The sequence below is a fragment of the Aythya fuligula genome, chromosome 1 (assembly GCF_009819795.1).
Source record: "Aythya fuligula isolate bAytFul2 chromosome 1, bAytFul2.pri, whole genome shotgun sequence".
NCBI classification, from domain to species: Eukaryota; Metazoa; Chordata; class Aves; order Anseriformes; family Anatidae; genus Aythya; species Aythya fuligula.
This window is the reverse complement of record NC_045559.1, coordinates 206,067,108-206,094,881: the sequence shown is the minus strand read 5'-3', so window position 1 is coordinate 206,094,881 and position 27,774 is coordinate 206,067,108. Positions and strand designations below refer to the sequence as shown.

General features: G+C 66.3%; 1 protein-coding gene across 1 annotated transcript; it reads left to right on the top strand.

The window, feature by feature from the left end:
- The first annotated feature begins 6,110 nt into the window (after positions 1–6,110).
- STARD10 (StAR related lipid transfer domain containing 10) lies at positions 6,111–13,509 on the top strand. The gene is made up of 6 exons (XM_032193342.1): positions 6,111–6,328; positions 11,463–11,610; positions 11,833–11,936; positions 12,229–12,346; positions 12,778–12,830; positions 12,926–13,509. The coding sequence occupies exons 1-6, from the start codon at positions 6,167–6,169 to the stop codon at positions 13,151–13,153; spliced, it is 813 nt and encodes a 270-aa protein (XP_032049233.1). The 5' UTR covers positions 6,111–6,166; the 3' UTR covers positions 13,154–13,509.
- Positions 13,510–27,774: the final 14,265 nt, after the last annotated feature.

Sequence of the window (27,774 nt, the reverse complement as noted above, 5' to 3'; positions counted from 1 at the left end):
GGGGGGGGGGGGGGGGCGGGGGTGCGCGGGCGGGGGCTGTGCTCGTGCCCGTGTGAGCGTGCACGCGCATGGGCAGTCGTGGGCAGGCGCGGGCACGCGGAGGGGGCACGCGTGTGCATGTACATATGTACATGTGGGGACATGTATGTGCATGTGTGGGACACGTGGGGACATGTATGGGACACGTATGGGACATGTGGGGACATGTATGTACATATACAGGACACATATGTACATGTATGTACATGTATGGGCATGTGGGGACACGTGTGTACATGTATGGGACATGTATGTGCATGTGGGGACATGTATGTGCATGTAGGGACACGTGGGGACATGTATGGGACATGTATGTATGTATGGGGACATGTATGTGCATATATGGGACACATGTGTACATGTGGGGACATGTATGTGCATGTAGGGGCACGTGTGTACATGTATGGGACATGTATGGGACATGTATGTACATGTGGGGACATGCATGTACATATATGGGACATGTGTGTACATTTATGGACATGTATGTACATATACAGGACACATATGTACATGTATGGACATGTGGGGACATGTGGGGACACGTGTGTACATGTATGGGATATGTATGTACATGTATGGGACATGTATGTGCATGTGGGGACACGTGGGGACATGTATGGGACATGTATGGTACGCATATGTACATGTGGAGATATGTATGTATATATGGGACACGTGTACATATGGGGACATGTATGTGCATGTAGGGGCACGTGTGTACATGTACGGGACATGTATGGGACATGTATGTACATATGGGGACATGTATGTACATATATGGGGCACATGTGTACATGTGGGGACATGTGTGTACATATACAGGACACATATGGACATGTATGGACATGTATGGACATGTGGGGACACGTGTGTACATGTATGGGATATGTATGGGACATGTATGGGACATGTATGGGACATATATGTATATGTGGGGACATGTATGTGCATGTAGGGACACGTGTGTACATGTATGGGACATGTATGGTACACCTATGTACATGTGGAGACACGTATGTATATATATGGGACACGTGTACATGTGGGGACATGTATGTGCATGTAGGGACACTGTGTACATGTACGGGACACATATGGGACATTTATGGGACATGTATGTACATATGTGGACATGTATGTACATATATGGGACACGTGTACATGTGGAGACATGTATGTGCATGTGGGGACATGTGTGTACATGTACGGGACATGTGTGTACCTGTAGGGATATATATATGTACATGTAGGGACACTTACGTACATGTAGGGACACAAATATACATACATGGACACACGTACGTGCATGGACACATATGTACATATAGGGACACGTACATGGACACAGACATATGTACATACGTGGGACACATATGTACATGTATGGGACACATGTGTACATGTATGGACACAAACATACATGGACACATGCATACATGGTTGCATACATATAGGGACACATGCGTACGTATGTCCATATGTGGTTGCAAACATTCATGCATATATGGACAGAAACATATGTACATATAGGGACACAAATGTACACGTATGAACACAAACATACACGTATAGACACACAGCTACATACATGGGCACAAACATACACACATATGGACACGGACATACACATATGGACATGAACATACACATATGGACACATGCATGCATATATGGACATATACCTACATACATGGACATACACATACATGTATGGACACAAACACGCATGTACACGTCCACACACACACGGACACATACAGGGACACATCCATACACACATGGACACACGTATGTACATACATGCACTCACAGACATATCTGCACACATAGGGCTGTGCACACACGTGCACACAGCTGCACGCACAGCCACACACGTGGGCACGCACATGCACTCGTGTCCACGCGTGTGCACACGTGTGTGACTGCGTGTGTGCACGTACACGCCTGCGAGCATGAGCACATGTGTGTGCAAGCGTGTGCGTACCCGCGAGTGCACACAACAGGGCACGGCAGTGGGTAATTAAAATTAAAAAAAAAAAAAAAAAAAAAAAAAAAAAAAAAAAAAGCAGTGCAAAAACTGGGGATTTTAGGGCAGAGATGGAGGAAAAAAAGGGGTTTTGGGGTTTGGACCGCCAGGCCCCAGGGCTGCTTTTTTTTTTCCAGCGGCGTGTTTGGTGCTAAAACAGCACAAGGAAGCGTTTTCGCTCCCCCAGGCCCATCAATATTTCGGGAGCCGAGGCTCTGCCCCTGCTTCCAGCCGCGGGAGGAGGCCGCGAGCCCCCCGGGAGCTGCCCCCCGGCACCCCCCGGGAGTTAAGGTTGGGGCTGAGCGAGGTGAAAAGGGAGGAGATAAGAAAAAAATCGGGGTTGTTTACAAGACCTGGGGTTTATTGCGGGTGCTGTTCTGCAACGCCTTCGCCAGCGGCTCTGGGGGCACAGGGAAGGGTTGTGCCGAGCTGTGCTGAGCTGTGCCAAGCCGTGCCAAGCTGTGCCAAGCTGTACCAAGCTGTGCCAAACTGTGCCAAACTGTACCAAGCCGTGTCAAGCCATGCCAAACTGTGCCAAGGCAAGCTGTACCAAACCGTGCCGAGCTGTGCCAAGCTGTGCCAAACTGTGCCAAGCTGTGCTGAGCCGTGCCAAGCCGTGCCAAGCCGTGCCAAGCCGTGCCAAGCCATGCCAAGCTGTGCCATGCTGTGCCAAACTGTGCCATGCTGTGCTGAGCTGTGCCAAGCCATGCCAAGCCATGCCAAACTGTGCCAAACTGTGCCATGCTGTGCTGAGCTGTGCCAAGCTGTGCCAAGCCATGCCAAGCTGTGTCAAGGTGAGCTGTGCCAAACCGTGCCGAGCTGTGTCATGCTGTGCCAAACTGTGCCATGCTGTGACAAACTGTGCCGAGCTGTGCCATGCTGTGCCAAGCTGTGCCATGCTGTGCCAAGCTGTGCCATGCTGTGACAAACTGTGCCGAGCTGTGCCATGCTGTGCCAAGCTGTGCCATGCTGTGCTGAGCCGTGTCAAGCCATAACAAACGGTGCCAAACTGTGCCATGCTGTGCCAAGCTGTGCCGAGCCGTGCCAAGCCGTGCCAAGCCGTGCCAACCTGTGCCAAGCTGTGCCATGCTGTGTCATGCTGTGCCAAACTGTGCTGAGCCGTGCCAAGCTGTGCCAAGTCGTGCCAAGCTGTGTCATGCTGTGCTGAGCTGTGCCGAGCTGTGCCAAGCTGTGCCAAGCTGTGTCATGCCGTGCCATGCCAAGCCAAGCCGTGCCAAGCTGTGCCGAGCCGTGCCATGGCGAGCTGTGCCAAGCCCCAGCTCCAGCTCCACGACACGGGGTCAGTTTCGGACGGGCCCTGGCTCCCCTTGCTCTCCTTTTGGAGACCTTTTCCCTGCCCAGCTCCACCAGTGCCACTTCGCAGCTCCGCTTCCTCTCCCAGCCGCGTGTTCACATGTATGAGCTCCCCCTCCCAGCAATTAACACCAGAATTTGTTTATTTTTCACCCCGGACACCTCAGGACGGGGCAGTGGGGACACCTCAGCCGTGCCCACAGCATCCCAGCCCCGAGCACGGAGCCCATTTCACCTGGCTGGGTGCCGAGCGGGTCCGTGCGATATTTGCACACACCAGAGGGCTCCCAGCAGCTGCCTCCCCACGCCCGCAGCCCTCGGCAGAGCGTGACGGCGTGGGACACGGTTTGCACGGCTAATTGAGCTCAGCGCTCTGCTAATTAGAGCCTGCCAGGGGCTGGATGCTGCGTGGAGGGGGGCAGAGCTGGGGCTCAGCGCGCACGAACCGCTCGGCGCTGGAGCTGGGGGCGCAGGACCAGTGGGAAACCCGGCCTGGGTGTTACTGGGAACGCTGGGATTTGCCCCAAAAAAGCACCGAGGGGGGTACAGCAAGGCAAAAGGGCTCGGCTCCAGCAGGAAAGGCGATGGGATGTGCGTGCATTTTGGGGGGGGGACCCACAAATGTCCCCAGAGCGGGGCTCAGGGGCACCCGGCACCCCCACAGCTCCCTGCTGAGCCGCTCGTGGGGGCAGCCAGGATCTGGGATTCCTGCACCCAGCCCCGAATTTCAGCCGTTTTGGGCACTGAACAGAGGGAGCTGATGGTGATGGGGTGTGCAGAGGGGGTCCCCAGCCCTGCCTGCCCCCCCTAAACCCCCCAACCCCAGCCCATCTCCGGCGCCGTGCCCCAGCTGGGTGCGCACGGGCAGGATTGCTGGGCCCGCAGATGCCGTCTGCCCAATTTTTGGCCGCAGCCCTTGCCCACCGTGAGAGGTGAGGCCGGGCTCCCCGTGGGGGCAGAGCTTTCCCTGCACCTTCCTCAGCCCCCCGGGGAGGGCAGGGCCGGGAGAGGCGCTCCCCGCGCTGCAGGCTCCTGGCACGGCCCCAACCGCCTGGGGACAGGGCGGAAAAAATAAAAAAATAAAAATAAAAATAAAAATAAAACAGGTTTGGGAAGCAGGGCAGACACAGCCTGTCTGGAAGGGCTGGGGCAGCAGGGACGAGGGCATGTGGGTGTGGGGCAGCTGCTCCCTGCCCCACATCCATCCCTGCCCCACATCCATCCCTGCCCCACATCCCTGCCTTTTCGTGCCCTCTGCGTGGGCGCGAGCGAAGCGGGGGCTGCAGCAGGATGGGGACCCCCAGCCTCATCCCCCAGCCCCGCAGCCTGCAGGGGAACCCCACGGGGCTCTGTATGATGCCAGAAAGCTCCTCGGCTTCTTTTCCCTGTCCCAAAAAAGCAGCACTGAGCCCCCGCATCACCCAGGGCGTCGTGTGGGTCAGAAACCTCTGCGCCCAGGCCACCGTGTGCCGGGGGACATCCCCACGGACCCTCTGCTGGGCTTTTTGTCCCCGTTTCCCCACGCATGGGCTTTTTCCTCCAGGAACAGCACCCCGGGAAGGGGCTGCACCCGTTGTCCCCCCCCCGGGTGCTGCCGGAGCATCATCTCCCCACGGCGCTGCGGCGAGCGGCCCCGTTCCGCCCCCACCTCCCCGGTTATTTAGGGCAGCGGGAGCTGGGAAGAGGCTTCCTCTCTGCTGCTAAGCAGGGAGAGAGAAATCCTGAGTCTGCAGCATTTCCCCAGCCGCCCCGGGAAGCCCCGGCCTTTCCAAAAATCCTCCTGGCAGCCCTGGAGCTGCCGGTGGTGGCAGCCTGCCCTCCTGGCGAGGTGCTGCGGCGCCGCAACGCTGCCGCAGGGCTGGGGGCACCCAGCCCCCCATGTCCCCGTGCTCCCGGTGCCCCCCCCCCGGTGCCCTCTTGGTGCTCCTGGTGCCGGCCCCGGTGCCCCCTGCAACCTCCCAACCTCCCCCAGTGCTCCCAGTGCCAGCCCCAGTGCTCCTGGTGTGACCCCCGCTTCTCCTGGTGCCCCCCCCTGCTGATGCCCCTACCAGTGCCCCCACCCCAGTGCTCCCAGTGCCACCACCGATGCCCCCCACCCCATCCCCCAGTTCCACCATCCCCAGTGTCCCCCCCGGTGTTCGCGGTACCCCACCCAGGTGTCCCCCTGGTGCTCCCAGTGCCCCCTTCCCAGTGCTCCCGGTGCCACCGCCAGTGCCTCCCACCCCATCCCCCAGTTCCACCATCCCCAGTGTCCCCCCCAGTGCTCCCAGTACCCCCGCCCGGTGTCCCCCCGGTGCTCCCGGTGCTCCCCCCAGTGCCCCTAGTACCCCCTCCCCCAGCGCTCCCGGTGCCCCCCCTCCTAATAACTGCCCCCCCCGGTGCTCCCAATGCCACCACCAGTACCCCCCACCCCCTCCCCCAATTCCACCATCCCCAGTGCCCCCCCAGCGCTCCCGGTACCCCCCCAGGTACCCCCCAGGTGCTCCCGGTACCCCCCCGATACCCCCCCGATACCCCTCCCCGGGTACTCCCGTTGCCCTCCCCCTCCCTCCCCTTTCCCCCCCCGGTACTCCCGGTGCCCCCCCCATCCCGGTACCCCCCCCACCCCTCGCCCCCCCGTGCCCCCGGTGCCGCCCCTCCGCGCGCCCCGCCCCGGCCCATGGCGCACCGCGCACCGGGCGGCGCCGCGCCCCGGGGATGCCGCCGCCGCCGTAGGGGCCGCCGCGAGCCCCCGGCACCGGCACCGGCGACCCCCGACCCCCCCCCTAAGGCCGGTGCGGGGCCATGTCGGGCCGCGACAGCGTGCAGATCCCCGACGATCGCGATTTCCGCGCGTTCCGGGCGGAGTGCGAGTGCGAGCGCGGCTGGAGCCTGAGCTACAGCAAGGCGGGGGTGGCCGTCTGGGTGCAGCTGCTGGAGCCCGAGCGCTCCCTGCACAAGATCAAGGTGAGCCCGAGGGGCTGGGGGGGGGCACCCCCGGGTAGCTGGCACCCCCCCCCCGGGCACCCCCGAGCACCCCTTGGCACCGGGTACCCCGCGCACCGTTGGGCATCCCCATGGCACCGCGCACCCCGTGGCACCGGGGACCCCCGTGGCGCAGGGGACCCCCGTGGCGCAGGGTCCCCAGGGGTGATTGGGGACCCCAAGGGTGATTGGGGACCCCGAGGGTGCGCAGTGGCAGTGGGGACAAGCGAGGGCTCAGTGGGGAGTGGAGACCCCCGGGTGACCCAGCGCTGCGGGGGAGTGGAGGGGACTCGGGGTACGTGGGGACTCTGGGGGTAAGGGAGGTCCCCGTGGCACCGGGGGGGTCCCCTGGTGGAGTGGGGACTGGGGGGGTGAGTGGGGACCTGGTGACAAGTAGGGACCCTGGGGTGATGCAGCACCTTGGGGGGAGTGGGGATCCTGGGGCAAGTGGGGATTTGGGGTGAGCTCAGCACCCTGGGGGGAACCCAGCACCCAGGGGGGAGCCCAGCACCCTGGGGCAAATGGGGGACCCTGGGGTGAGTGGGGACCCTGGGGGGAGCCCTCACGCAGGGGTTTGGGGGCCCTGGGGGAAAGCAAGGACACAGGGGTGACCAGCACCTTAGGGTGCACGTGGAGGGGACCCTCGGGTGGTGCAGTGCCCGTGGGGGGAGCAGGGACCCCAAGGGGGGAGTGGGAACCCCGGGACAAGTGGGACAAGTGGCACCCTGGGGTGGGCAGGGACGGGTAGGGTTCCCTGGGGACAAGGGGGCCCGTGGGGACTCACCCAGGGACAATCGGGGACAGCAGGGCTGTGGGGCTGTGCCCCCCCACCCCAAGAACTCCCCCAAGTCTCACTGTGTGTGTGGGGGGGGGGCTGTGGGAAGGGGACCGCCGTGTCCCCAGCCTGCTGTGTCCCCATCCGGGCTGGCCAGGAGCTGCTGGGGGCGCAGGGGGCTGTGGGGCGAGATGCCAGGAGAGCAGCTTTTTGGGGAGGGGGGGGGGCACAGCGTGGCATCAGCAGGTGCCAGGCGCTGGGAAAGCCAAGGGAAAACTTCCCCCGGTGCTTTAGGTGGGGGGGGGGACGGCGCTGGCTGCTGGTGGGGACCCCCTTGGGGACGGCGTGGGAGCGGAGGTGGCGGTGGCGTCGCGGCCTGCTGGCAGCTGGTGGCACAAACAGGCAGTGCCGGGGGGGCCCTGGCCCCGGGGGGGGGGGGTTTTGCAGGCGGCTGTGGCTGTGCTGTTTGCTCCCCGGGGGCTGCGGCGCCCTGGGGACACGTGGGAGTTTGCAGGGGTCCCGGTTGTGGGGTCCCCGTTGGCACCAGGCTGAGTGCAATGTCCCAGTCCCCCCCCCCCCACGCTGTGGATCCAGCTGCCTGGTCTACAAATGTCACCGTGTGTCCCCCCCGCCCCAGCCCCTGCTGGCTTTGCTGCCCCCCCCCAAATGTCCTTGGGTTTGGTGTGGGATGAGAAAAGGGGGAGTCTGGTGCGGGCCGAGGGATTTTGGGGAAGGACGGGGCCGTGGTGCCGGGGGGGGCTGGGTGCTTAGGTGCTGCTCCTGGCTGCCCCCCCCCTGCCTGCCCTGCCCCCCCGGGTGACAATCCCCAGGTGCCACGTCTGCCCGTGCCGATGAGCTCAGCCGGGAAGCCACATGGGACACGCACCAGGATGTCCTGGCTGGGGCTGACGCCACGCTCCCATGGGTGCTCGGCACCCGGAACCTCGCCCGCGCCGCCACGGGGAGCCCTGAGCAGCACCCTGGTGGCTGGGGGAGCGGGGCCAAGGTCCCTATTTGCCCTTTGGGGGGGGGTCACCACCTCTGCCCCACACCTGCGCCTCTCCCACGTTCCCTCCCCGAACCTTCGGGTCCTCTCCGCGGGGCCCCCTGCGCCCCCCTGCCCCGGCGTCCTGCCCCCAGCACCCTGCTGCACGGATCCTGCTGGGAAAACCCCGGCTGCTTCTCCCACAGGACGGGCAGAAGCCATGCCCGGTGGCACCAGGGCTGCCAATTTGGGGGTGCCACCGGGCACCCACCCCCCCGGGGACCCCGCTGCCGTCCCCTCCGTGCCCGGTGGCCGCTGACGTGGCACCGGGAGGAGCAGGGGCGCGCTCCTCAGCTTCCCAAAGCCTTCCCGGGGCTGGTATTGTTTGCTCCCTCTCCTGCTCTGTAATTAAATGAAACCCGAACGTCTCGCCCCGCTTTGAAGAGGCCCCCCCCGGGGCTCCCCCCTCTCTCCCTCAGAGGTGCTGGGCTCGCCCAACCTGCTTGCTGGAGGCTGGAGGCGCAGCGAGCCGGTGCCGCGCGGTGCCGAGCCTTGGGGCCGGCTGGAAATTTGGCCCGGGGGGGGGTCACAGAGACCCCAAAACGGTGTGGGACACGCTGGCCGTCCCCGTGAGGCCGGGCTGCTGCTCGTTATTTATTTATTCCCACGGATCCAGCTCGGGTCACCTTGAGACGGGGAGATCTCCGTTGTCATCGGTGACCCCGTGGGTGCAGCGCAAAGCTGGGGCTGGGGGGGGGTCCGGGCAGGCTTTGGGTGGGCTGTGTGAGCGCCTGGGGCAGGGGAGGGTGGTTGGGAATGGCCCTGGGGGGGTTTCTCCATCCCAAAGTGGTGGGGACCTGCTGGCCTTGGCCCCTTGTTTGGGTTTCTGCAGGATGAGGGCTGCAGGTGCCATCAGTGGGGTTAGGGGACCTCTGGTGCCCCCCCCCAGCGAGGGGCTCGCCTCGAGCTCTGCCTTGTTCTGGGATCACAGGATCACAGCTAATTCGGGTCGGGAATTTGGGGGCCTGCCCACCCAGCTGACCCCAGGTCGGGGTGCTCCGGGCTGCATCCAGCTGAGTCCTGACTCTGGAGAGACCCCACAGCCCCTCCGCGTCCCTCCCCCCCAACTCTGTGACCTCCCCAGCAGTAAAAGTTTTGGGTTTTCCCCCTCCATCCAGCCGGGACTCCCCCCTTCAGCCCCCATCCCAACGCCAGGCACCTCAGGGAAGGCTCCGGCCCCATCATCTCCACGTGCTCCCATGGGGTGGCCGCGCACAGCAGCGAGGTCCCCCCTCCTCCCCTCCACCCCCATCCACACCTTTTAGTGCCGGGGAGCCCCAAATTGGCCCCAGCACCCTGGGGGCAGCCCCTGGTGGGGTGGGGGACCCCCCTGGGGACCTGCTGGCTCCATTCCTACCCCACAGGCTGGGGCACGTTTGGGTGTCCCTGCCTCCAGCCCCACAGCCGGATCGTGCCTGCTTCATCCCCCAGACCCAGCAGCTTTTTCTCCTGGTGCACCCCAAAATTCAGGGTCCCCCCAGGAAGGACACGAACCGGGTGCTTTGTGGCCACCCTGCCGTGCAGGGTCTGCCCCAGAAAGCCCCTTTTTTGAGGCTGCCCCCCCAAAATTTTGGGGTCTGGGAGCGCAGCGGGGCAGCACCCGGCACAGGCGGCCACTTGAATGCCTTGCGCCCGCCTCCCTCCTGGCCCTGCTTCCTCCTCCTCCTCCTCCTCCTCCTCCTGCTGGCCACGCACACCCAGAGTCAATATTGACCCAGGGCTGGGGCGCACGGCGCCGGGTGGCACTGTGCCCTTCCCGAGGGGGGGACCCCGGTGTTGCCCCGCGTCCCGGTGGCCCCGGTGAGTCACGGCAGCCGGTGGCACCGCGTGCCACACGGGTGTCACGGTGGCAGCGCGGGCAGGCCCTGAGTCACCACCGGCTGCTGCCACCCGAGGAGCAAAAAGCAGCAGGAGCGGTGCCGTGGGGGGCCTGGCAGGGGGCACGGCACATGAGGAAGCCCCCCCTGCTCGTTGCGCCCCATGCACGCGCTGCTCCTCGCCGGGGGGACCTCGGTTTGTGCGCCCCAGGGTGCTGGGGCAGCCCCACGGTTCACCCTGAGCCCTCCTTCCTCCTCCTCTTCCTCCTCTTCCTCGCGTGGTTGGTGCTGTTGAGGGGACAGGCTGAAGGGCACGGGGTGCTGGTGACCCCTCTGGGTGCTCGGTGCTCACCGTGGCTGCCCCATGCCAAGTGCCACCGATGTGGTTGGACCTCCCCGGGTGCTGCTTGGCCACCCATGGGTGCTCCCGGGTCTGTGTCCCTCGGCACCGTGGGTGCTGGGTGCCTGGGGTGCCCCCGTGCTGCAGCCCCCCCAGCCCTGCCGTGGCTCTCAGTGCGCCCCGGGACGTGTTGGGAAGCACCCCGGAAACCTCACCTCAGCCTCACCCAGCTCCTGCCCCGGCACCCATGGGTGCACCCCCCTGCACCCCGCAGCCTCTCCCTGCTTGGGGGCACCGCTGTGACTGCCCCCGGGGGGGTCCCGTGGCAGCCCCGCTGCGCCGATGGCAGCTTTGCCTTCCTCCTCCTCCTCCTCCTCCTCCTCCTCCTCCTCCTCCTCCTCCTCCTCTTGCCGAGGATTTGGCTGCCATGGTTACTGGAGCTGGTTACGGGGCCGGCGAGGCTGCGGCTGCCCCCAGCTGCCCCCCGTGCCCCCAGGATGGAGGCGAGGAGGGAAGAACCCCCCCAAGGTGGGAAGGGCCCCCCGGTACCCTCAGCACCGCGGGCATCCCGGTGCAGAGCTCTGCACCACGGTGGCTCTGGGGGGGGGGGGGGGTGCAAACTGGGCCAAACTGGGCCGAGCTGTGCGTGGAGAGCTCTGTTGTCCTCCCGCCCCGCTGCTGGGCTCTTCCCTCGGGTGATTTGTGCATTTTCCTGCCTGGCAGCAGAGGGGTTTTGCGAGCACCCAAACGCGGCTCGCGGCGCGTCACGCAGAGCCAGGAGGGGGGGTGAGGGGGGGGAGCGCTGCGTGCCGCCTCCTCTGGCCGGGTTTTGCTGCTTTATGGGGCCGTCAGCTGCTGGGGATGCTGCTAGCGGGGTCCGGGGGGGCTTCCCCTCAGCCCCCTGCCCTCAGGGAGCGAGCAGCAGCCGGGGATGCGTGCGGCGCCGTGGCTGCGGGCACCGGAGCTTGGCGCTGGGGATGCGCGGGGAGCTCTGAGGGGCTGGGGGGCTCCCCAACCCCACAGCGGGGGGCTTTGCTAGCGGGGCTGCTGCCCCTTTGCACCCTCCCGGGGGTGCTGGGTGCCTGTGGACCCCCCCCTCCCCTCTCCCGGGGTGGTTTCTCAGCCGCCCGCCCCTGCAGTGCAGGATGGAGTGCAAGGACGTGGCGGCGGAGACGCTGTACGACGTGCTGCACGACATCGAGTACCGCAAGAAGTGGGACACCAACGTCATCGAGACCTTCGACATCGGCCGCCTGACCGTCAACGCCGACGTGGGCTACTACGCCTGTGAGGAGGGGGCCACGGGGCCGGCAGGGGGGGCGGCGGGGTGCCAGCAGCACCCTGGGGCTCGGTGGGGACCCGGGTGCGCTCGTGGTGCCGGGGGCGTCACGGTGAGGAGCCCGGTTTGGGAGGGATTTGGCACCCGCAGAGGTGGGGAGGGGGCTGGGATGAATGCCTGGGGGGGTGGTGGGGGTCTCACCCCCGGCCCCCCGCCGCTGCTGTCCCCAGGGAAGTGCCCCAAGCCCCTGAAGAACCGGGACGTCGTCACGCTGCGCTCCTGGCTGCCCATGGGCACCGACTACATCATCATGAACTACTCCGTCAAGCACCCCGTGAGCGCCTGCTGGGGGTGGGGGGCGACCGGGGGGGGGGTGTGCTATGGGGCTGGGTGGGCTCTGGGGTCGCTCAGAGCCCGGGAAGAGGCTTGGGGTGGGCTTGGAGAGGGACCCCGGGAGGGGGAGGTGGTGGAGCGCATCGCCTGGCACCCCGTGGTGCCGCGGCTCCCCCGGTGTCCCCATTGGGGTGGGGGTTTCAGGGTGGGATCCCGTGGGTGCCAGCGTGTTCTGGGGGAGCCGTTGTGGGTGCCCTGCCCCTGATCCTCCTCGTGTCCCCCCCCCCCTGCAGAAATACCCACCCCGTAAGGACATGGTGCGAGCGGTGTCCATCCAGACGGGCTACCTGGTGGAGGGGAAGGGGGCCAAGAGCTGCACCATCACCTACCTGGCACAGGTGGACCCCAAAGGTGAGGGGGGGGCCCCAATAATCCCACCCCGACGGGCTCAGCCTGGACGGGTGGGTGCGGGCAGGGCGGATTCGGGGAGCGGCGTTGGAGAAAGTGGGCAGCGGGGGGGCTGGAGTCATCATACTGGTCCCAGTTGGGGCACTGGGGTGACACCACTCGGGACATTTTGGGATTGTTCCCCTGAAGCGTCCCTGGCTGTGCTTAAATTTGGCAGCACCAGGAGGGGAAAAGACCAAGGGGGGAACCCGGGGGGCACCCCTCTGGGGTCCCCTGGGTGCAACTGGAGCAAACTGGGCGCACCAACCCCCTTCTCCCTGCACCCTCTCCGCTCACCCTCTCCCCTCACCCCTTTGCCTGGGGGTCCCGGAGCCCCCCGACCCCCGGGGGGTGCCGGCCTCATCTTGGGGACCCCTCTCGTCTCCGTTCCACAGGCTCCCTGCCGAAATGGGTGGTGAACAAATCCTCGCAGTTCCTGGCCCCCAAGGTGAGTCGGGTATCGGGGGGGGGGGTTCTCGCGCTCCGAGGGGTCCCTCGCTTGTTCCCCGCGCCCCCTCCAACCCGCCGCTGCGCCCACGGCAGGCGATGAAGAAGATGTACAAGGCGTGCCTCAAGTACCCGGACTGGAAGCAGCGGCACAACCCCGGCCTCAAGCCCTGGCTGTTCCCGGAGCAGAGCACGCTGCCCGCCCTGGCGCTCTCCGAGCTCTCCATCCAGCACGCCGCCTCGCTGGAGAACATCGACGAGAGCTCCCTCTCCGAGACCAAAGACGACCGCGGCGAGGCCAGCGACGAGGACAGCGTTAACTGAGGACCCCCCCGAGCCCCCCCCCGGGGGTTATTTTTTGTGTGTCCCCCTCCCCATCCCCGCCGCAGCTCTCGCACCCGCGTGCGCGCACGCACCCACGCTTCTGCCTCCGGGTCCGCAGCCGTGCCGGGCACCCCCAGCTCCTTGGAGAGGGGGGGGTCAGGAGGGGTTGGGGGGCGTTTTGTGCCCCCCCCGCTTCTCCCCAGGCTGGGGGTGGCAGCTGGGCCCCCCCTGGATGCTGCTGTCCCCATCGGTGGCGAACCCAAAGTGCCCTTCAGCCTTCGGTGGGGGGGGGACAGGGGAGGAGGGACCCCCCCCTGTGCCACCACCCCGCTCCTTGCAGGGCTCCATCCCCTCTGTTCTGCTTGGGGGGGGGGTCCTGTGCTTTAGGGGGGGCTCCTGGCATGTCCAGGGGGGGCTGGGGGGCTCCTGGCGTGTCCAAGCATAAAGAGGAGAGCTTGGGGGGGTCCCCAGCACCCCCAGAGGGGGGGTCCCTGGGGGTTTCTGCCCCCCCCCCCAAGCTCTTTTTTCAGGGAGGGGGGGCCCCGGGCTCGGTGTGTGACCCCTTGCGGGTGCCCCCGCGGGGGGGGGCAGGTTTTGTACCTTGTACCGGCGCGGGTTCTTTAGGAATAAAACAAACAATTCGGGCGCGGGGGGGTCGCCTCTCCATCCTGCCCCCCCCCCCTCCCCTTCCCCATGGGACCCTCCCCATCCCCGTGTGCCCCCCCCCCCAACATGTGGTGGGCTCGGGCAGGGACCACCCGGGCCCCCCCAACACCCCCAGGACCCCCCCCCGGGGGTTGGGTTTGGGTTTTTATTTTTTGGGGGGGGCGTTTGGGGATTCGGGGACTCCGAGCACCATAAAACGGGGAGAGGATGGGGGGGGGGATAAAAGGGTGGGGGGCGCCTCGGGGTCGCTCGGGGGGGGGGCTGATAAGGGTTGAGCAGCTCCGGGGGGGGGTGGGTTTCACGGTGGGGGGCGGCTGTGCGCTGGGGGGAGGCGTGGGAAGGGCTCGGCCGCCTCCTCCCCCTCCTCCTCCTCCTCCTCTTCCTCCTCTTCCTCCTCCTCCCCCCCCCCCCCGAGCCCCCGGGAGCGCACGCAGCGGCACGGCCAGGTCAGTGCGCCCCCCCCCGGACCCCCCCGGACCTCCCCAAAATTCCTCCCCCCCCCCCAGCCCCAGGAGAGCTGGGGGGGACCCCCAGGGAGGGGGGGGGGTCCGAAGGGCACCGTGCGCTCCCCCCCCCCCTCCACGTCCCGGTCACTTCCTGGCCAAGTTTGGGCGGGGGGGGGCGGCCCCCGGGGCCAGCTCCGGCCCCCCCCGGGCTGCGGCGTTTTGGGGGATTTTGGGGTGTTTTGAGGGGTTTTGGGGGGGGTGGGGGGGGCGCCGAGACCATCCCGGTGCTGGCTTTGGGGTGGTGGTGGGGGGGGCGCGCGTAAAGACGGCCCCGTCCCCTCCTGCTCCCGGCTGCGAAATTGCCCCAAAACAGCAAAAAAAGAAAAAAAAATATGAAAAGAAAGCAAAAAGTGAAATCTGCCGCAAAAAGATTTGGGGTGAGCACTCCTGGCTCGGCCGAGGTGGGGGGGGAGGTTTGGGGGGGGGGGGGGGGGATGCTGAGGGTTTGGGAACCCCCAGACCCCGCATTGGGGCTTGGGGGGCGCCACGGGGGTCCCAATTGCGGCCCCCACCGCTGCCCCCCCCCGGCCTCCCCCACGCTCATTAATAATAGGACCTAATTAAAAGGGGAGCGGGCGCCGTCCCCCCCCCCCCCGTGTGGAGCAAGAGCGGAGCAAAACCGGAGCCGAGGGCAAATTGGGGGTGGCACGGGGGGGGGGTGAACCCCTCGGGGGTGTTTTTGGGGTCTTTTTACCTCTTGGTGCTCCCAGGGATTGTTTTTTTTTGGGGGGGGTGAGCGGGGCCGGGTGCTTGGGGGGCGCATCCGGCACGCAGGGGGGTGCTGAGGGCAGGGGGAGGCAGGGAACGGAGCCGCTTTTTGGGGAGGGGGCGGCACCCCCTGGCTTGGACCCCCCCGAGGGGGGCACCCACCCTGGCGTGGAGCAGCCTGGAGGGGCCGTGGGGGGGCCGGCGGCGAGCGTGTCCCCGTCCCCGTCCCCGTGTCCCCATGTCCCCGCGGGATGAAAGGGGCATTGTCTGCCCAAGCTGGAGGGTGGCCACGGGGAGGGCACCACGGCTGCTGCTTGGGGGCGAGGGGCTGCGGGACCCCCCCCCTCAACCCCCCCCAGGGCAGGATCCGGCCCCCCAGGAGCGAGGAGGGTCCCGGTGCCAAACTGGAGACCCCGGTGCGGGCGTCCCCGCACCACCGCGCTTCATTTTTTTTTCCCCTTGGGAAGAGAACTGGGTGGGCAGGGAAAAAAAAAAAAAATAAAAAAACACCAAACCCAAGCACGACAGCCCGGCCCATTTTATTTTTTAATTGTTTTTTTTTTTAATTTTTTATTTTTTTTTTGGGAAAGTCCCTGCGGTTTTCCCCTCGGCTCCCGTTTCCATGAGGCAGCCAGGGAACGCGCCCGGGCCTGGCGGAGCTGCTGCGCCTCGGCGGCACCCGTGGTGAAACCTCGACTTGCTGCCAGGACACCGAGGTATCGGGGTGATCGGGGTGCCCCCCCCGGGGTATCGGGGTGCCCCCCACCCTGCTCGGCTCCCTGCGCCCCTATTTGGGGTGCTGGGCGCTGCCCCCACCCCGTGCGCCCCGAGCTTTGACCCTGCTCGTCCTGTGCCGCTCCTGCTCCTCCTGCTCCTTCTGCTCCTGCTGCTGCTTCTGCTCCTCGTGCCGTGCCGAGCTGGGGGTCGGGTGAGCTCCTGGGGGGGGGGGCAGGTTTGGGATGGGGCAGGTTTTTGGGGCAGGTTTTGGATGGCTGCATCCGTGCTCCGAAGGTGCGCAGCGCGGTGACCGCGGGGCCGTGCGCCCGGCTGGAGGCTTCCCAGCATATCCCAGTTCACCCCCAGCACCTCCCAGCTTACCCCCCAGCACATCCCAGGGCCCGAATCGGGCAGGGATTTGCTTTTTGCCCCCTCCCAGAGACAGTGGGGGGATGCTCGGGGGGTGTGTGGCTGGGGGATGTCCCCCTCCTCGGTGCCACGGGGGGGGGTTTGGGGTCGCCGCAGGGCTGCGGTGCCACCTCGGGACCCTTTGTGCCAGGCTGCCCGGAGCTGTTATGGGATCAGAGGGCACCAGGGAGGGGTCGTTTATGACAGGGGAGGGTTTCGGGATCCCTCCCTGCCCTGTGGATGTCTCTGCCGATCCCCCAAAGAGGCAGAAATTGGACCCCCCCCCGCCCTGGGCACCGCAGGGGGAAGCGAGAGCGGCTGGTGCCGGGCTCCGGTGGTGGCTCTCGGCTCATCCTCATGGGCAGGGGGGTCCCCAAAAGGGGAGGTGTCCATCGGGGCCCCCAGGTGATTAAAGCCACGCTCAGTGAGAGCCCCAAAACCCCGGGGCAGCGGGAGAAATCCTACAGAGGGTGGCCAGGGTGCGACCCATCGCCTGGGTGCAGGAGGTGCTGGGCTCTGGAGCTGGGGGGGGGCGCTCGGGGGTGGCAAGGTTGGGACCTCAGGGGGGTGTCCCCGGCGATGCTGAGCTGTGGGGTCTGCTGCTATGCCCTGCTGCATAGAAATACCCTAAAAACCTCTAAAAACCTCTAAAAAATACCTCGGGGCACGTTTGGAAGCGCCGCCGTGCCACCCCGCGGTGCCTGCGCCCTGCGTCCCCTCCCCTTGAGCACAACGGGGGGGTGGTGGTGGTGATGCTGCCCCCCTGGGGGTGCTTGCAAGGTGGCCCTCGGACACCCCAGAGCTGCAGGAGAGGTGGTGCCATGCACAGGGGGGGGGTTGTAAAGCTGGTGTGTGTGGTTTTGGGGTGGAAAGGGGGCGTCCCTAGTGCCAGCCGGCGCTCAGTGCCTGGCATGGGGCAGGGGGCGTTTTGGGGACAGGGGTGACTCGGGGGTGGGCGTCTCGGGGACAGGGGTGGCTCAGGGATAGGGGTGGCTCGGGGACAGGGGTGCCCTGGGGACAGGGGTGCCTTGGGGACAGTTTTTTTTTGGCACAGGGGTGCGGTGCTGCTGCACCCCACGGGGCTGGCCCTCTCCAGGCACACGGTTTGGCACGGGGGCCCCGGACAGCACAGAGGAGGAGGGAGGAGGAAGAGGAGGAGAAAGAGGAGGAGGAGGAAGGCAGCCAGGGGTCCCGGTGCAGCTGCCTGGGTCAGCTTTCACTTCCCACTCGTGGGGAGCCGAAGCCGGGTCCCAGTGGGTTTCGTGCAGCAGCGGCGGTGCTGAGTGCGTGGGGTGGACGAGGCCCTGCAGGGCCCCCCCAAAAAGCAGGAGCACCCCACGGGGCCACCACGGGCAGGTCGGGGCCTTTTGGGACCATCAGGAGGACAGGGAGCAGGCAGTGGGGCATCCCAAGGGATGCATCCCGTGCCCCAAACCCGGCACCGTCTGCGGGGTCCTGGTGGCAAGGGCTCGTCCTGATCCTTGGGTGCCGTGGATGCGGGTGGCACCCGGTGCCACGCCGTGTCCCATCCCCGAGCAGCGATTTGGGGTGGGTGCAGCCCCCTCGTGGCATCGCTGGGACCCGGCGGGACGGGGCCCGGTTTCCTGACCTATTTTTGCAGGAGGCAGAAAGTGTGTCAGGCACCGCGGGGGGACGGCGCCTGCCCGCACGCTAACGGGGCTGGAAGGGGCCCTGGGAGCCAGCTGGGGCCGCGCCGTCCCCATCCCCGTCCCCATCCCCGGGGAGGGGAGGCCGGGAGCCGGGGGTCAGCCTCATCTGCCTTGCAGCGAGGTGCAAAGAGCACGCTGCCCCCCATTTGGCACATGAAAAACGAAGCAGAGGGGGGGTTTCTGCCCTCGTTTCAGCCCAGAAAATTTCCCTCAGGGACTGCTTTGGTGGCGAATGCAAGAGGGTGACCCCAAATGCTGCCCCACCTGCCTTATATACCCACTCCCTGCAGCATCTCCTGCGGGGTAAACGCCTCCTGGGGCCGAGGGACACATCCCTTGGACGTGGCTGGCTCTGGATCCGTCCCGTTGGTGCAAGGCAGGAGGAAGGAGAGCTCTGGGGCCGCGGGGGAGGCGGGGGCCGCGCGTTTCCCCGTTCGTGCTGCAGCCCAGGGCACGCTTCGCCTTCCCAGGTTTTACTTCCAGCTGTGGGATGAGGGCCCCACGGCACCGGCACTGCGAGGGGGAACTGGGCAGGGAGCCCCTCAGGGTGCCCCGTGCCCTCCTCATCACCTTCCTCACGCCTCCTGGGTGCTGCTGGCGGGGCCTGGAGCCCCCGAGCTGCCCGTGCCGTGGGATGGGGAGCGGGGCGCACTGCGGTACGACCACGGCTCGACTCCCCTGCCGAGCTGCCACCCTCATGTCTGTGCACACCCCTGGCTGTCTGTGCACACCCCTGGCTGCCTGTGCACGCCCCGATTGTCTTTGCACACCCCTGGCTGCCTGTGCACACCCGCAGCGCCACGCACACCCCGATTATCCACGCGCACCCACACCGCCGCGCGCACCCCCGTCATCCACGCACACCCCGATCCTCCTCGCACACCCTCACCCCTGGGCACACCCCGAGTGCCTGTGCACGCCCCTGGTTGTCCACACACCCCCCTGGTTGCCTGTGCACACCCGCCGTGCCGTGCACACCCGGATTATCCGGGCACACCCGCGGTGCCATGCGCACCCCGATCGTCCCTGCGCACCCCGATTGCGCACCCCACTGAGGGTGTCCCAGTTCTGGGTGTCCGTGCACACCCTCACCACCGTGCACACCCTGATTGTCTGTGCACACCCGCCGTGCCGTGCACACCCTGGTTGTCCGTGCATGCCCGCCGCGCCGTGCCCAGCCACCTCCAGGCGGTTCCCACCACGCACGGTTTTGGCAGCCCCGGAGAGGTGTGGAGGAGCTGAAAGGCAGCTCCAGCAGCCTGCCGCGAGGAGCACTTTGAGATTGCGATCGCTGGCAGCAGCAGGGGCTCTGAGGAACCTCTTCCACCCCCGGCTTTTGCTGACTTTGCAAGACAGAACTTGATAGCAGGAGGCTGCCCAGGGCCTGGCGTGTTTGAATGTTATTTGCATGCTGTGTTTACTGGCTTGCCCGCCGCCGTGAAAGCTTGAAAATGAAACAGATTCACCTTCTCAAAGCGAAACCCTTGCTGCTGCCGAACTAATTTGACTCGGCAGCGGTGAAAGGCTGGAGTCGTTCCCATGGGAGATTCTGGGGCCGCGGTGCATCTGGGAGCCGGGGCTCGCTGTGATCCCAGGGCCCTGCTTCTGCTTTTTTGGATGTTTTCAGCTCGCCCGGGATTTGTGGTGGCAGGTTTCGGTGTGAGGATGCTGGAGCTTCCCACTCCTGGCCGGGAGCGGCTCGGTCTCTCCTCCTGAAGCCTCGCTCCCAGCCACCCACCCGGATGCTGCGGGGACCTTGGGGACCTTGGGGACCTCAGGCTGGGCACAGCCCAGGTCCTGCTGAGGATTCTTGCTCCATTTTAGGCAGGAAGAGGTAAAAATGACCTCGGTGTGGTGGCCGGGTTGCCCGATGTGGCACGGGTAAAGGCGCGGGGCACCCTGCGGCACCCAATTCCCACCGGTCCTTCCCCACCACCCATCCACATGTCCCCGGTGCCCACTGGGACCCCCGTGGCGTGCAGGATGGGGGCTTGCTGCAGTCTGGATGCGAGCCCCGAGCTGACCAGGCCCCCCCAGGCCTGCTCCTCCTGGTGAGAGGCTGAAATCGTCCTGCGTTGGCCGCTGCTTCCGTGGGGCTTCGCGCCTCCGCCCTCTCCGCCGCCGGGGTGGGGTCCCGGTGGGGGGGACGTGGCAGCCTTGCCCTGGCCGGGCTCTGCTTGTCCCTCCATCCCCGAAATGTCCCCTTCTTGGTGCCTGGGTCCCCGCTGCCAGCCCTGGGCTCACCGGGTGCCTCTGATGCCCCCGGCCCCCTGATTTCCTCCGCGCGGGTCCCGCGGCGGCTGCGGTTGGAGGCGCTTGGCTGTCCTGCCGAGATAGCAGGGGCCACGCTCACCCCGTGGGGCCTCTTGCAGCGGTTATTGCAACACGTTCCCATGCACGCGGGGCTTTCAACGGGCGCCTCGTTTTTTTTCTGCAAGTTCCTGATCTCCGAGGAGGCATTTGAGGAAGTCCCCAAGCCCTGCGCAGAGCCCGGAGCCGCGGCGCCGAGCCGGGCATGGGCTGCGGGCTGGCAGCGCTCTCCCCACCCACGGCACGGAGCTGAGCCCAGGTACATGCTCCTCGCCCGCTTTCATCCCACCTCCGGAGCCCCAGGGCTCGGGAAGGGGAACCTGGGTGTGCCGGCGGGGTCTGTCTGTCTGTCTGTCTGTCCGTCCGCCCCGCCTGTCGGGCTGCAGATGCTGAAAGAGGAATGGGGACCGGTGCGCCCAGCGCTTCACGCCCAAGGGCTCCGGGTCCTGCTCCCATACCAGCCCATGCCAAGGCTCTGTGTGCCCCCCCCGGGTGACCCCAGCATGGCACGGGGGGGGCTGGGGGGCTGCAGTTGGGGTGCTGGGTTTCTGGGGGTGCGTGCCGGGGATCCCCCACGGGGCCGTGCCCGGCGCAGAGCCCACGGCCACTTTGGGTCCGGGGGGGGGCTCTGCTGCTGGGCTGGGGGGCACGCAGCGGGGAGGGCACCTCGGTGCTCCTGCTTCGCTCAGTCTGCTCTGGAAATGGAGCTGCTTTTGGGGTAAATCGGGCCGGAGGGGGAACAGTGGGTGAGGGGGGCCTGCTGACCCACTGGGGCTGTGGCTGGGGGCGCGGGGGTGTTGGCACGCTGAATGAATCCTTCTGGCTCATGGGGTGGAGGTGATGGGGTTTGCTCATGCTGGCAGCTCCCCCAGCTCCCCAGGCTGTGCGTGGGGACGTTGTGGGGTTTGGGGATCCCCTCCGTTTGGCACCGTGTCCCCCCCTTTGCTGCATCACCGTGAAACACCGGGCGGCACGCCCTGAGGGGATGGGGGGCACGAGCTGCCTTTGTGGGGGATTTTGGGGGGCTCTCCCGAGGACCCTGGGAGCAGGGTGCCCCCCAGGAGCTGGGACAGGGGGTGCTGGCGCATAGGACGGGGTGGACGGGGTCCCTGGTGGACCCCAGGACTGCACCCAAATATCTCCCTTAATTTGGGTGCGAGCAGGCCAGGTCCGGGAGGATATGGGGTGGGTGGGGAGCACACGGACGAGCAGCCAGCCCCCCTGCTTCGCAGCAGAGGGGTCGCTGAGCACCTCGCTCTGGATTAATCACATACGGTGACCATGCAGCGCGTTCTGCGTCCCCAGCATGGGGAAACTGAGGCACGGCAGGGGGATGAAGCTGTTGGTGGGGCCGGTGGGGTCCATTCCCAGCTCTTTTGGGGCCCAGGCTCCATCCTCCGGGCTCAGGGGCCGTGCCTGCAGCCCCAGGCACGAGGCTCCCCAGCCGCTAAATCCCTTACAAAACCCCAGAGGCGCTGCCTAATCGCAGGAGGAATGCGGCCGGGAAGCACGGGGGTGGGTTTGGGATTTGGGTACCGGGATCTGGGGGGGCTCCCTCTTCACCCAGCCCTGGAGGTCGGAGCTGCTCCGTGCATCTCCTGGGGCCGTGCCACCAGAAACCGTGTCCCCAAAAAGGGGACGGGGGGGGGGTGTGGGGAGCGAGCTGGGTGCCACCGCTCAGGTTGCAGCAGCCCGTGGTGTCGTTTCCAGCGGCTCTCCTCTTTCTGGAATTTCCTCGTCTCCCTGCGGGTGGAGGTTAAATGATTCATGGCACGGGGAGGAGAGCCGGGCGAGGGGCTGATGAATGATTTACGGGGCCGACACGCGCCGGGGGCGAAGTGCTAAAGAGCGAAGGCGCCTCCAGCCCACGGGGCAGGGCCTGCGGGTGGCCTCGGTGGTGCCACCTCGGTGCGCCAGCCCCGCTGCAACGCCCCCCCGTTTTTCGGGGCACCCCCAGCACCGCCTCGCCCCCAGCTCCTGGTGCTCCTGGTGCCTCCTTCCCATCCCTGTGCGGGGTGATGTTATCCCTTTGGGGATTGCGCGCTGCTTGGAAATACCAAACCGTGGCCCTGGTGGCTCTCTGCCCCTCCGTGCGCTCCCCAAACCCCCCCTTTTTGTGGTGTTGCCCCCCCCCAGGTGCTCTAGCAGGGTTTGGGGGTCTCGTCCCGAGGTGGGGGAGCCCCCAGGGCTTTGTTTTTCTCTCCAAATGCTCCCAGAACCTGGGACCCTCCCCGTGCCCCCGCCGTGCCGCGGGGCTCAGAGCTTTGTGCTTGGCGCTGCGCTCGCGCGGCCCCACGGAGCACAGCGAGGACCAGAAAATGGGCTTTCAGGGCTTTTTATTTTATTTTATTTTATTTTTTTTGCTGCAAAAAATGTGGCAGAGAGGGGACGGGACGGTGGCAGGGCTGCGTTTCCTTCTGCTTTTCCCCCTGCAGGGGCAGGGAGCAGCCGGGGGCCGAGCCCGCGTGCGCAGAGGCAGCGCCGGACGTCCTGTGACAGCAGTGTCACCGCACGGCGTCACTATTTTTAATGCCAGGTGGCTTTTTTTTTTCTTTTTTTTCTTTTTTTTTTTTTTTTTAGCGCCAGGGGAGTGTGAGAGGGAAAGTGCCCGGCTGCGTGCGCATCCCCGCAGGGCTGCCGGGGTTTGTGCCTCTGGGGGGGGGTTTATTGCTGGCTGTGCACCCTAAAAACATCCTAGGGGATTAAGGGGGGGTCTGCCCCGGCCCCACGGCTCGCTCTGCACCCCATAAAACCCCATAAATGTGCCTCTTCATGAGCTCTTCACAGCACCACGCCGGGCAGGAGCAGCAGCAGCTGCCGGAACCACAGGGGGTGGAGGGACATGAGTCAGAAAAAATGTGACTCCGAGGGCCAGATTTCGCGATCGGCGTATTTTTAGCAGCAGGAAATCCTCTGGCTCTCACTGAGCAGGGCGAAAAGAGCTCCCGGAGAGCCCGAAATAAAGCGTGTGCCGGGGTCAGGCCGGCGGGGGGAATCAGGGACACCGGCGCTGCTCCGCCGGTGGCGCGCGGGGACGGGGACGTGGGGGTGGCAGGGGTCAGGATCTCCCCTCACCGCTGCTCTTACAGGTCAGGGGGCTGTGCACGGTGATGCTCAGCACCCTGCTTTGCTCTCCTCCTCGGGAAGGAGCCCCCTGTGCCACCGCTGTCTCAGGAAGGTGCTGGGGGTGCTGCCGGGGATGGTGCCGGGGGTCCCAGCCCCACAGCTCCTGTCGGAGGTGTTGGTCTGAGCGCTGCCTCCCAGCCCTCTTCGTGGCCAGGATCAGAGTTCAGGGGTGTGGGAGCTCAGCCTCCTCCTGCCCAGAGCCACCAGGAACTGGGGTGCCGAGGGTGAGCCCTACTTCTGCTCCCCGCCCATGCCCTGTGCGGTGCTGAGCCCCCCGGGGCTTCCCATGCCCGAAAATTGTCCCCGTGCGCTCGGTGCCGGCTCCTCTGCTGCCAACTTCAGGCTCTGCAGGTGGGAGAGGGGCAGAAGGATTTGGGATTGTGGTGCTGGGGGTGCTGAGTCCCTGAGGAACCAGCGGCTGGCCTGGGCATGGGGGCGAACTCGTGCCAGATCTTGGGCACCAGCCACGGCTCGGGGAGGCACGGGGGTGGCACGGGGAGGGCACGGGGGTGGCACAGGGCAGCAACCTGCAGCCAAGCCCCTGGGCCATGAGATAAAACACGGGGGGCTCCGTGGGCACGGTGACAAGCTGGGGACAGCCACGGCCACCAGCAGGGACCTCGGTTCCTCTCGGCACCACGCTTCCATGCCAAGGTTTTGCCTGGCGTTTCGGGAGCTGTGTGTCCCTGTGTCCCTGTGTCCGTGTGTCCCTGTGTCCGTGTCCCCCTGTCCAGGCTTTTTGGGTCTGTGCCACGCCATCACCCAGCTCCTTGGGGCTCCTCAGCTGCCTGCCCGCCCTGCAGAGCCATTTAAGCATCTCCCCTGCACCCTATTAATTAGCCCATCACTAAACCCCGTGGCTGCTTTGGGGCCAGCACCACGCTGTGCCTGCTCCCCGCACCCCCAGCACCCGCTGCTGCGCCGTGCCCGGCTCTCCCAAGGGTGATGGCTCTAATTAGAACCCTCAGTGTGGCTCTAATTAGCGCTGGGACACCCACATTTCGGTGCCTGGGTTGGCACCGTGCCGCCCCCAGCTCCCCCCCAGCCCCATTTGGGCACCAAACCGACGGGGACGCGCGCGGTGCTGGAAGGAACGAGGGCCCCCCCCCCCCCCAAAACCGCCCTGCGCTCACCCCGTCCCTCTCCATCCCCAGGTCCCGCCGCCGTGCCGAGCCCCGCCGGGCGGAGGAGATGCTCTGAGCGCCTCGGGACCCCCCCCCCCCGTGCCATGGAGGAGGAAGGGGGATGGCTACCGGTAGCCGCCTGGCTGGCGGCCCTCCACCTGGAGCAGTACGCCGAGGCCTTCGAGCGCAGCGAGCTGCGCACCGTCTGGGACTGCCGGGCGCTGACGGACGAGGGGCTGACCCGCCTGGGGGTGCTGCTGCCCGGACACCGCAAGCGCATCCTCCTGGGCGTCCAAAAAGCCTTCGCCGAGGCCACTTTGCCCGAGCCCCCCCCGAGAAAACCGGTGCCCATGAAGCGCCACATTTTCCGCCCCGGAGCTGGCACCGCCGTGCCAACCGAGCCCCCCAGCTCCCCGCCGCTGCTGGAGCCCGAGGGGGCCGCGAGCGTCCCCCTGCTGCCCCCCCCCATCCCTCCCCGGGTGGGCTGCAAGCCCCCCGTTAAGTTCTCCCCCGTTGCCAGCACCCCCGAGCCGCCCCCCCCCCTGCAGCCCGGCCCCCGAGCTGCCCCCTCTGCCAGCCCCCAAAGCCGAGAGCCCGGCGAGACCCCCGCTGCCGGCCAAGCGGCACCAGGTGGGGGGCAAATGCCAGTCCCTGAAGACCCCCCCGACCCCCAGCCGCCCGCCCGCGTTGCCCCCCAGGGCCGGGTCCCAGTACGAGGCCAGCAGGTACGGGGCTGGGAATGGGGAGCGGTGGGTGCTGGGGGGGGGGTGAGAATGGGGAGGGGGCGAGCTGTGGGGTTGCTATGAGGGGAGGGTCCAGCGCATCCTCTTGGGGGGCTCCCTACGTGCCGGCATCCCCCTGGGGGTCCCACAATTCCCATAAGTCCCCATGGGGGTCCCCATACCCCCAGCACACCTCCTTAGGGGTCCCTACACCCCCACACCCCCCTGGGGGTCCCACAATTCCCATAAGTCCCCCTGGGGGTCCCCATATGCCCAGCAAACCCCCCTGGGGGTCCCTACACCCCTGCTTCCCCCTGGGGGTCCCACAACTCCATTACGTCCCCCTGGGGGTCCCCATATCCCCCCCACACCCCCCTGGGAGTCCTACACCCCCTGGGGGTCCCACAACTCCAGTACATCCCCCTTGGGGGTCCCAACACCCCCACACCCTCCTGGGGGTCCCACAACTCCATTACGTCCCCATGGGGGTCCCCATACCCCCAGCACACCCCCCTGGGGGTCCCTACACCCCCGTATACCCCTGGGGGTCCCACAACTCCAGTATGTCCCCCTGGGGGTCTCCATACCCCCAGCACACACTCCTGGGGCTCCCTAAACCCTGCATCCCCCTGGGGGTCCCACAATTCCCATACATCCCCATGGGGGTCCCCATACCCTCAGCACACCCCCCTGGGGTCCCTACACCCCTGCTTCCCCCTGGGGGTCCCACAACTCCATTACGTCTCCCATGGGGGTCCCCATATGCCCAGCACACCCCCCTGGGTGTCCTACACCCCCTGGGGGTCCCACAACTCCAGTACATCCCCCTGGGGGTCCCCATACCCCCAGCACACCCCCTTGGGGGTCCCTATGCCCATGCATCCCCCTGGGGGTCCCACAATTCCCATATTTCCCCATGGGGGTCCCCATACCCCCAGCACATCCCCCTGGGGGTCCCTACACCCCCGTATACCCCTGGAGGTCCCACAACTCCAGTGTGTCCCCCTGGGGGTCCCCATACCTCCATCACACCCCCTTGGGGGTCCCTACACCCCCACACCCCCCTGGGGGTGCCACAATTCCCATAAGTCCCCCTGGGGGTCCCCATACCCCCAGCACACCCCCCTGGGGGTCCCCCCACCCTCCCACCCCCCTGCCGTCCCCCCAGCCCCATCTCACCCCCCCCCCAGTCCCCCCACACCCCATGGCTCCTCTTGTCCCGGTCACTGGTGCCCTCTAGTGTCACTGTGTCCCCATGGGGGGGGGGACACCCACTGGGACACCCCCAGCCCCATCCCAATCCCTGGCGGGGGCGGTGCCGAGGGACCCCCAAACCTCTCCGTGCACCCCCCGCGCTCTGCGTCTCGCTCTTTGCTGCTGTTTTTTTGGGGGGGCTGAAAGTTGGATTTTACTGTTTTATCGTCATTTTTATTTTATTTCATTTTATTTGCCCCAGTTGGGGCAGTTTGGGGCCAAAAATGCCCCGGGGGGGGGTTTTGGGGGGGGGATTTCCCTGCCCCTCGGTGCCGTGGGCACCCTGGGGCGCGGTGGCACCGGGGGGCACCTTGGGCACCCCATGCACCCCGCCACCCCCTCCCCTCTCCCACCTTATCCTGGGGGTGCGTTCGCTCTCCCCCAGCCCTGGGGGGGGGCTGTAGGACCCCCCCCCACCCCGGCACAGCCCCCGTGTTACGGTGTGGGCTCAGAGCTCGTCCTGCCCTGCAGACCGCAGGCAGCTGCTGTCCCCCCCCCCTCCCCGTCACATGAAGGCGGCTGCGGTGTGGTGACAGCAGCGAGCACAGCCCTGGGGGGCTGGGGGGGGGGTGAGGATGTGTGTGTGCCCCCCCCTTTTTTTGTGTGTCCCCCCCCCCAAGCTGCAGCTGAGAGCGAAAGCGGCCCCGGTGCAGCCGCAGAGCTGGGGCTGAGAGGGTGCAGAGGGCTGGAAATTCCCCCCCCCCAGGGGAATAATTTCCCCCCCCCCCAGGGCACATCCAGAGCTTGTGCACCCCAAAATCCTGCTTGTGGACGTGGGCACAGTGCTTGTAAAAGGGGGGGGGGGATGTTGGCCGTGTGTGCGCCCCCCCCCCAGCGTCCCAATGCGCTCCTGTGGTTGGTGAGCCCCCCCCCAAAAGGCAGAGCCCCCCCTGGTGACCCCATTTCTCCAGCCTCTGGTGACAGCGCCCATCGTGTCCCTGTCCTCAGGAGGGGTGCATGGGGGGGGTCCCTGCCGAAATAATGCCATGGGGGGGACCTGGGGGGCGTCCTACAGAAATAATGCCATGGGGGGGACCTGGGGGGGGTCCCCATGTTCTCAGAGCTGAACCGGGGCTCGCTGTTTTTTGGGGGCTGTGGTGGTGACAGGGCTGAGGGTGCCCCCCCCACACCAAGGTGTCCATGTGGCCAGGATGGGAAGGGCCCCCGGTGGCCCCAGGGGGGGTTTTAGGGCACCAAGGCAGCAGGATGCCCCCAGGGGGTGTGGGGGGGGGGGCTGTGGGGTGGGCACACCCCCAGCTGTGGGGTTTGGGCTCCCGAAGACCCCTGGGGCAGGGCCCTGGCTGTCCCCCCGCGGGTCCTGGAGCCCCGGGGACCTTCTCCAGTGCCGCATTTCTGTGCGCCCAGATGGCCCCAGAAAGGCAGCCCCCTGTCCCCACTCCCCAGCCCATG